The 9,783-nt window shown below is 31.1% G+C and overlaps 1 protein-coding gene across 2 annotated transcripts; it reads left to right on the forward strand.

Moving 5' to 3' along the window:
• The first annotated feature begins 4,966 nt into the window (after positions 1–4,966).
• Positions 4,967–8,533, forward strand: LOC114169064 (ABC transporter F family member 1). Of its 2 annotated transcripts, XM_028054085.1 has the most exons (6): positions 5,188–5,434; positions 5,949–6,073; positions 6,191–6,264; positions 6,365–6,575; positions 6,668–6,902; positions 7,082–8,533. In XM_028054085.1, exons 2-6 carry the CDS (start codon positions 6,011–6,013, stop codon positions 8,137–8,139), a joined length of 1,641 nt encoding a protein of 546 aa, XP_027909886.1. In that variant the 5' UTR covers positions 5,188–5,434; positions 5,949–6,010; the 3' UTR covers positions 8,140–8,533. The 2 variants fall into 2 exon arrangements, with proteins under 2 accessions (XP_027909885.1, XP_027909886.1); XM_028054084.1 differs by lacking the exon at positions 5,949–6,073 and having other exon boundaries at positions 4,967–5,434.
• Positions 8,534–9,783: the final 1,250 nt, after the last annotated feature.

Consider the following 9,783-nt stretch of genomic DNA (forward strand, 5'->3'; position numbering starts at 1 on the left):
CTCTATAAAATCAATTTGTAAGGTGAAGTTTGCACATTACTTATACGTGGGACTATAAATTAATGGGTGGTCAAGTGAGTACAAACCTCACCTTACAAGTCAGTTTTGTGGGGTTAAGTTAGACTTAAAACTCACTTCTAACATGGTATCAGAGTCATTGTTAACAAAAATAAAATCTTGTCTCTAGTCTACGTAGAACTTTCAACAAAGATATTAACTCGTAAAGTAAGTAAGAAATCATTACTATTGAGAGATAATTATATCATATTTATATAAAAGTTACATAAATGATAATCAACCAAGAGGTTTTTCAACCAAAGAAAGGCAATCGAAAGCATAACAACTCTACATTTCCATAAGCTAGAGAACCAAAACTCAAAAAAATTTCGTGCTATATGTAATTTTTTCATTCTTACCCTATATTGTACTCTTTTTAGGTAAAGATTCTACTACATTAGTTACATATATTCTACTACACTAGAAGACAAGATCCAAAAAAGTTATCCTACATATTAAATATTGAATAATTACAATGATTCAACCTATTATTCCATGCTGAAGAGGAAAACTTCAAATATGGTACAATTTTACATACTATTTTAGATTCAAATGTCACACATGATCATGCTACAGCAAAATCGTTAGGATCGTTGAAAAAATTGTAAAATTGTATGGATCATCATTTTGTCTAAATTACTTGTTTACCTTTTTGAATTAATGAATTTAATTCAAATAAAACTTAAACATAATTTAAAAGTTAATGCAATTAAAAATTCATCTTATTTTATTATGTAGTATGTTGTCGGTCACAACACCACCCCATTATAAATTAAAAGTGTTTTTACATTCCCTCTTTTATGAAGATTGTGCCACAGTGTTAAAGAGGAAAAGACACCTCACAAGTATTTAAAACACATTCGGAAATCCAAATGCAAACATGAAACTACTTAAGTTAAGCTTAATTCAACTATTCATTGTTTAATATTTAGTTAACTCCTAAGTAATCCTAAGATAACGTAATGGTGGTTCTTTAAAATTAAGGAAAGGTGCATGCTAAAAATAGGAAATTTTCGTCTTTATACTTCCAATGTGTCTCATGGAGAGGTTAAAATATATTTTAAATAGTTACAATCATCATACTATAAAAGTGACATGTGTTAGTTAGAAATGTATGATGTAACTTCTACACATATAAATTCTACCCTCATAAATTCTGTACTTATAAATATTCCAAGAGAATAAAAAAAATATTCCATAATATAAGTTTATAAAAATTGAGAATTTCTTTATATTTTTCACTTTTTTTTTAATCTGCCTCTTGTTAATCTTTCTCATAGTCTTTTGAAATCTTCTTATTTATTTTATTCTTTGTCATGTTTCTTTTATTAATTCCGGAAGTTCCTTTTATCTTTTTTTGTTCATTATATTCCTCTTCATTCATATTTACATCATCTTACTAACCTATAATTGAGAATAATAAATGAATGAAGGGATCCTTCTAATAAACACTTCTTTATTCAAGATACAGGCTTCTCAAACTCTCTCCCACCTCTATTTTTTTTTTTCATGTTTATTATATTTGTCTGATAATATTAAAACTAAGAAATTAAATAATCCTTCTCCTCTCTAATCTCAATCAGCTCTTTGTTCTTTAATTCTCACTCTGTCTCATCACTAATGTGTTATTTATAATGTATTTTAGTTTTCAATTTTTATCAATAATTTATCGATACAATTATCTTGTCCAAAACTAAATTTAATTTCATTTCCATTTTAAGAAATGAACGAGTCAATTTGAATTTTGTTTTTTAAAAAGTGTAAAACCACAGGTAATAATGAATTTCATATCTTTCTACATTAAAAAATATATAGTGTATGTAGAAGAGATTTTAAAATAAACCTTTTCTTTTACTTTTCATTTTCTTTTTTCCATTTATGTATTCTCCAATGGACTATAATACCGGTACTTTTTTTTTTTTCTCAAACGCATATGAATGGTATCATAACAATTTTCATGTTTCTAATACACAAGTACGTATTATTGATCAATTCCTAATAGCAAATCGATCATTTTATATTGAGTTTACTGTTTTTCATACACATTTTCCTCTGCTAAATAAAGTTATATATCTATCTATCTATCTATATATATATATATATATATACTACTTTGTGTATAATTATGAAAGAAAAAGTATTTTCTAAAAAAATATATTTAGTGTCACATTTTCTTATCCATAGTACAATGGGGGGCCAAAAAATCCTTTCATATATATCCTTTAACTTTTGAGACTTCCAAGTCAATGAATTTGAGAGACTTTCCAACACGGAAAAAAATAGAGACGTACCTCACTTTTTGTTCTTCTAAGTTAGAAGGCGCAAAGGAAACAAAAGAAACGAAAAGTCTTCGTAATTATGATTAACTGAACAACCATAGAGAACCTTTCTCATCAAAACGCACACAAATTACTTTTTTCCCCCCCTAAGTTTGTATAGGTCACAATTAATCTTATTACTTTTTGTTGTAGATTGGACAATTATCCCGTGACTGAAATTAGGTGGACCAAGTCACAATTCAAGTGAGATTCCTAGTAAGATAATTGCTGAGGAAAAAAATGGTTACAAGTGACATCAATTGTTCCATGTCAGAGCCAAGTGGATTAAGTCATAATCGAATAAATTGTGGCGCTTAGACTTATGTTACACTCTTAAATGAAAAGAGTTGCATTCTGACTAATAACTATAACTTTTGACCTAGTAATAAACGCTCGATCCTAATATTATTTAACAATTGAACGATTACAAAACTGATTTTGTAAGATAATGTTTAAAGTTTAATTCAACAAAAACTAACTTGAAAAATATATAGTGCAGATTGTTTTTAGTGGATTTGGAACTAACAACATGAATTATTCACAAAAAATATCCACACTCAGTTGAAAATTTAAACTAATTAATCGTTCCATTAGTTAAAAATACGTTTTTTTTTATGTAATTAATTTGTTTTTGCGTGCAAGTAGCTAGTATATAGAAAACAAAGAAAATGGTAATAAAGCAAAAGTTTAATAATTGTCTTTAGCTAAAAGCATACAGAAAAGTGCATTGCATTCAAAAGTTAAAGTAGACGAGATAATAAAAACAATGCTTAGACTGTTAAAGAATGGCCAAATAAATAATAAAGGTATAGAAGATTTCCAAAGGAATGAAAGTTTAATTAAATGATGACAAAATAATACTGCCAGTGCACAAGAGACTGCAAGAATCTTACTCACCAGAAAATAATCACAAATGTTTAGTTTTGAATTTAGTTTCTCTGTTTGTTTTTTTTTACTATTTTCCTACCATGCTTTCAAAATATTTTGATACCTATTGATTTTAAAATTTTAAAATATATTATAAAGATATTGAAAATATTAATATAGTATATTTTATATGTTTAATAAAAAAATAGTAAAAAATCTAAACTCATTAGTTTTATATATAGTTTTAATATATTTTCTCGTTTTAGTTCCTGGAGATATTTCAAATCCATAACTTCGGAAGAACATCATTTCATTAAAAGGATGTAAAATATTTAACGGATTAAGCAAAAAAGCTGAAGAAAGAAAGAAGGTTGTCTACTCATCTCACAATATTTTACATATTTTCAATCAAATGATTTTTTTTTCTAAGGATGTTAAAAAGGATGTTAAGACTGTGATTAAATATAATTTTAATATTTATTTATATAAATACACATATACAAATAAAATTTTAAATTTAAATAAATAAATAAATAAATAAAAAAGTGGTGAATAAACCCACCAACCTGTCTTCTGGCACAACACATTACAACAGGTCGGATTCTCACTCCTAATTTCTTCTTATCTCTCAAATGAAAAATAAAAAAATACAATAAAAATAGTTTCGCATTACTTTTTCGCAAAACCTAGTTTAATATTACTTCCAATTTAATGAATATATATTATCAGCAAAATATTTTGTATTGCACGACTTCTATTGTGGTTATTATCACAATAATTAAACTTGTTTTTTCACGCAGTCAAAATAGTTAACATTTTTACATATAATAGTTTAGTTAGGTTATGGTGTTAAAAAGTTGACAACATTAATATATATTGTTTTTAGTTTTATTTTACTTTATTCATTATTTTCTTGATCTTACATAGAACAGCAATATGAATATACTATTTGGGTTTGATAGTTTGATGATGCTTTCTTGCCATATGAAAAAGTTGATCCAAGTATGACCAATCTTAATAAAAATTAATTTATTTTTTTTGCCAAAAATATATTTGGCCCACTTCTTTTCTTCTTTAAAAAGACTAATTTCTAAGAGAAAAATATTTTTTTAACTCAATCTGTTTTTTAGTGAGTTCACCCTTTAAAAAATAAAAACAATAGTAACCGCAATTTGCTGAAAGAAAAAAAAATTGCATAATGTGGGCATGATAAAAAAAACGATACTCACGTAACAACGGCGAAGATAATAAGTTTTCTGGTCCGGTGGAGAACGATCTGGGCTGATCCATTTACAAGATAAAAATAAGAGAATTTCTTCTTGCACCTTCACATTTTTTTTATTGTACTTCCATAAAGGTAAAAAGTTAAATTTATCTTTATCTTATTCTTTTATCTTTTTTCACATTAGGAATTGTGCAATTTGTAACATAATTTACATTTTTATTAGTTTCCAAATTTTCATTACGAATCATGTAATTTGAAATATAAATTTATATTAGGAATTTTGCAATCCAGAATTTATATAAATTACTCAATTCGGGATATAATTACAACAGGAACAGGAGTATAATTGAAATTTTAAAAGTATACGGGGTGTAGGAGGAAAATATAGGGGTGCGGGAAGAAATTCCCTTCTAGGAAGCCCATCATAATAAGTCACTTAAGCATAAAAGCACCACTAGTTAGCACAAATTTGACATTACCTTTGTGAGTCACAGTCCAACTCGAACACGCAACCAAAGCGGAAGCCCACACCTCCCTTCCTCTCTCTCTCTCTCTATATATATCTCAAACCTCGCTTCACTCTGTCCACAACTACCTCCTTCAAGAACTCAAACCTCGAACCCTAAGCTTTCTCTCGGGTTCAGTTTTTATTTCTCTTTGTTCCGCGAAACCCTAGGGTCATTTTTTAGATCTATCTCCATCTCTCCTTTCCGATCCAAACTTTTGTTCGTAATTCGTATTCGATTAGCGATTAAGGATGGTTTCCGACGCTAGCAAGAAGAAGGCTGCACAGAAGAAGGCCGCCGCCGCCGCTAAAAGAGGTGGAAAGGCCGCCGCCGCTGCCGTCGTCGCTGCTGCATCTTCCAAAGCTGCCGATAAGGCCGCCAACGGAATCGCCGATATGCATATATCGGATCGGACCTGTACCGGAGTTCTCTGTTCACATCCTCTTTCCAGAGATATTCGAGTGAGTAACACTAACCGTGACTGCTGTGATTACATAGTTATACATGAATCTCTTTGTTGTAGGGAATTCTCTCGTAATATAGAATCGTTTTTGTAAAATTGATGAAAAAACTAATAACACAAATTTATTTTAGTTATATCATCTATCAGACAGATATTTATGTTATGCTAGGTTTTTTTCTGAACTCTATTCCTAATGTTTGATGATACTCTACCAGGCAGCAAAATGTTTAGCAATTTAGCGCTTAGATTTTTTCGTTTACACTTTTAATAAGAAGTTCTGCCTTGGTTTCTGAAAAGCACAAAAATCTGCGAAGAGCTTTCATTAAATATATATATTCGATTTAGTCTATACGTTTTTTAGAGCAAAGTTTACAGAAGACCTAACATTATTGACGCACTTGTTGCCTGCATCCTTATAGCGGTCATAATCTATCTTGATAATGTGTAAGTTTTCTAGAATGTGGTAGACATTCCCGGTTTAGTGAGTCTTACTTGTAGCTTATTGTTGCTAGCGTGCGTGCACGTATTTGAGCGCCTAGCTGGGCAGTTGGGTCTGTAGCTTGGCTATTCTACCATGTTGCCATGGTTCTCCTTTGTGAATGTAACCAAATACTCACCCATTACAAACCCTTCTGAGGTAGGTAATGTTGTGCAGCAAATGGACATTTCTACCATATTAATTATAACTTTGTTAATGCTGATAATGATTAATGTTTTGTATTGATGGGATTGGTCATGTTTTCTTAAATTGCAGATAGAGTCTTTATCTGTTACATTCCATGGACATGATCTCATTGTTGATTCTGAACTGGAGCTTAATTATGGAAGGTTTGTTATCCTTACCCTTACTTGTCCACATGTGATGCGTTGCATATATTCGTCACTTCAATTTTTACCATTGATTGTGATTGCTTTGGATTTCTTTCAGGCGTTATGGTTTACTTGGATTAAATGGTTGTGGAAAATCTACACTGCTTACAGCCATTGGTCAGCGGGAACTTCCAATTCCTGAACATATGGATATCTATCACCTTACCCGGGAGATTGAAGCCTCTGACATGTCTGCATTGGAAGCTGTCATAAGCTGTGATGAGGAAAGGTTGAAATTGGAGAAAGAAGCTGAAATTTTGGCTGCACAGGTTTGTTGAAGTAATTATTTTTCTAGATTCTGTGCCTTTTTGTTTTTTAATTTTGTAGGCTTTCTAACTTGTTTGAGAAATCATGGTTCTAGGATGATGGAGGTGGTGAGTCCCTGGAACGTGTTTATGAGCGATTGGATGCCTTAGACGCAGCAACTGCAGAAAAACGTGCTGCGGAAATCTTATATGGTCTTGGCTTTGACAAGCAAATGCAGGCAAAAAAGACACGTGATTTTTCTGGTGGTTGGAGAATGAGAATTGCATTAGCTCGAGCTCTATTTATGAACCCAACCATTCTTCTACTCGATGAACCAACCAATCACCTTGGTATACTCTCTACCTTGGCAATTGTCCATCTTAGGCCTTTTTGGCATATTCAGTTATTTGATTTAGTTATATTGAATTTGGTGTATGCATTTTGTTCCACGCTTATTGTTGTTATTATTGCTGCCTCTTTTGGAATTTTCTACCAGCTTGTTCTTAAAATTTTTTAAATCTGTTTGCAGATTTGGAAGCTTGTGTGTGGCTGGAGGAGAGTTTGAAGAAGTTTGAACGTATTCTTGTTGTGATTTCACACTCTCAGGACTTTCTTAATGGTGTCTGCACAAATATTATCCACATGCAAAGCAAAAAACTGAAGCTCTATACTGGTAACTATGATCAATATGTTCAGACTCGTTCTGAGCTAGAAGAGAACCAGATGAAACAGTATAAGTGGGAGCAGGAGCAGATTGCCTCAATGAAGGAATATATTGCTCGATTTGGTCATGGTTCTGCAAAACTTGCTCGCCAGGCACAGAGTAAGGAGAAAACATTGGCAAAAATGGAACGTGGTGGACTTGCAGAAAAGGTGGTTAGGGACAAGGTTTTGGTTTTCCGTTTTACTGATGTTGGAAAACTTCCCCCTCCTGTTCTCCAGTTTGTTGAGGTGTCGTTTGGTTACACTCCTGATAACCTTATATACAAGAACATTGACTTTGGGGTTGATTTAGATTCTAGGGTCGCACTGGTTGGACCCAATGGGGCTGGGAAGAGTACACTACTGAAGCTAATGACAGGTGATTTGATGCCTTCTGATGGCATGGTTCGGCGTCATAATCATCTTCGGATTGCTCAATATCACCAGCATTTGGCTGAAAAGCTAGACTTGGATATGTCAGCTCTACAGTTTATGATTAAAGAATATCCTGGAAACGAGGAAGAGAAGATGAGGGCAGCGATAGGGAAGTTTGGTCTATCAGGTAAAGCCCAGGTGATGCCAATGAAGAACTTGTCGGATGGGCAGAGGAGTCGGGTGATATTTGCTTGGTTAGCTTGGAGGCAGCCACAAATGCTTCTTTTGGATGAACCAACTAATCATTTGGATATTGAGACAATTGATTCTTTGGCTGAGGCATTGAATGAATGGGACGGTGGCTTGGTGCTTGTCAGCCATGATTTCAGGCTCATAAATCAGGTGGCCCATGAGATATGGGTATGTGCTAATCAAAGTGTGACTAGATGGGAGGGTGGCATCATGGAATTCAAGGCGCATTTAAAGGCCAAGGCGGGTTTATCTGACTAAAGAAGGTAAGGTAGTGGGGATTTTTCATTGCCCGAGTATTTCTCACTCGTTGTTCATGAGTGGGTGGTACCGTTTGAGTTGGATTTCCCTCAACTTGGACGATTTCCATTGGCATAATCGGTATATGGTATAGAAAGTGGTTATGATTTTTCTTCTAGCCGAGATGCCGAGGTTTGGACTGGTAATATTTTTTTTTCTTATCTACTATTACTATTTGTTGTGCTTATCATTTATTTGCTTGGTTGTTAACCAGCATGGATAAATGGGATATCACCTTGAGGTAGACAGTCCCTATCTGAATATCTACGATTAAGAGGCTTATTCTAGAAATGAACTATTTGTACCCAGAGTGTTATATTTTTGGTATTATAATTACTGTTAGTTCACTATTTCACTTTTTTCCCTGCTAGCTTTTCATGAAGATTCCATCCTTACCATCTTTTAATTTAATTTGAGATATGAGAAAATTTAAGAATTAAATTGCTATGTTTTTATAATTTTGAATTTTAAAACAGGTAGATGTAAATATCTCTTCTGTTTAATTTTTTTCGATGCTACAGGAGAGTAAAAGATAGATAACGATGAATTTAATATTCTTTCTTTTTACTTGATTCTTAAGTTTATATAAATGTGAAATTCTATGAAACAATTTTCGCTCCTGCTTTTCCAACGGAGCTTTCGAATCTTAACAGTACTATAGTACTAAGATTAGTTATTGTTATTTATTATTTATTATTTACAACAATGAGATTCTCCTGATTTCTATTTTTTTTAATTACACTTTAAAGTTCTTGAATCTTTCTATTATTTATTTAACAGTAAGGGAAAGTTTAATTAGTGGGGGGAAAGATATAACAGGGTCATTATTTCTTTGTAATATGACTCGTTTATTATTATTTTTTTATGAGTATAATATAAACATAATTTATATTATTTTTAATGTGATTTTTAAGTTTTAAACTACACATAATACGTGTAATTAAATGAATGTTAAATGTTTTTTCTATAAAATAAAACAGCATAATAAGAAAATGTGGACACTGCTTTTTTAATTCAATGAAACATAACATGTTATACAAGATATGAGAAACACTCCTCCGCTGTACCTCCTGAATAAAATCTGGGAGAGAACACTATCTCCTCTTTTTAACCTTTTAAAAATGTTATTAAATAATTCTCTAACTCTTTCTTTTGAAGAGAGGATTTTATAATAGTCAACAGTCAACGTTTAGTAAGTATTCTGTGTACTCATAAGACTTTATTTATGTTCTTGATGATTTTTAAATTTCTAAAAGTTCATATTTTACGATTTTTTTTTTGTAAATTTATTATAAAATTATATATGAATCTCTTTTTGTTATTTTTTTTAAATCTTAATTGAATGATATTATTACTATAAATAGTTATTTTTTATCAAATTATAAAATTTTTAATTGTTTTTTAAATTTGTTATTTGTGCAAATTTAACAAATTAAATATGATAGTGCCTAGAAATTACTATAAAGATATTTTTTTTTTAGAAATAAAAAACATTTTTACATTGATATCTTTAATCAGGATTATAAAGAAAATTCTTTGGTGATAAAGAACAAAGTCTTCGGCATATACAAAATTCTCACTTTTTTCGCAAAAAGCTAAGTCAAA

The sequence above is a fragment of the Vigna unguiculata genome, chromosome 11 (assembly GCF_004118075.2).
Source record: "Vigna unguiculata cultivar IT97K-499-35 chromosome 11, ASM411807v1, whole genome shotgun sequence".
NCBI classification, from domain to species: Eukaryota; Viridiplantae; Streptophyta; class Magnoliopsida; order Fabales; family Fabaceae; genus Vigna; species Vigna unguiculata.

Excerpts from the sequence above, each read along its gene's own strand:
- LOC114169064 (XM_028054084.1), top strand. The coding sequence starts at position 5,225 with ATGGTTTCCGACGCTAGCAAGAAGAAGGCTGCACAGAAGAAGGCCGCC. Across the intron at positions 5,435-6,190 it reads CTCTTTCCAGAGATATTCGA|ATAGAGTCTTTATCTGTTAC; the intron begins GTGAGTAACACT and ends CTTAAATTGCAG. Across the intron at positions 6,265-6,364 it reads CTGGAGCTTAATTATGGAAG|GCGTTATGGTTTACTTGGAT; the intron begins GTTTGTTATCCT and ends GATTTCTTTCAG.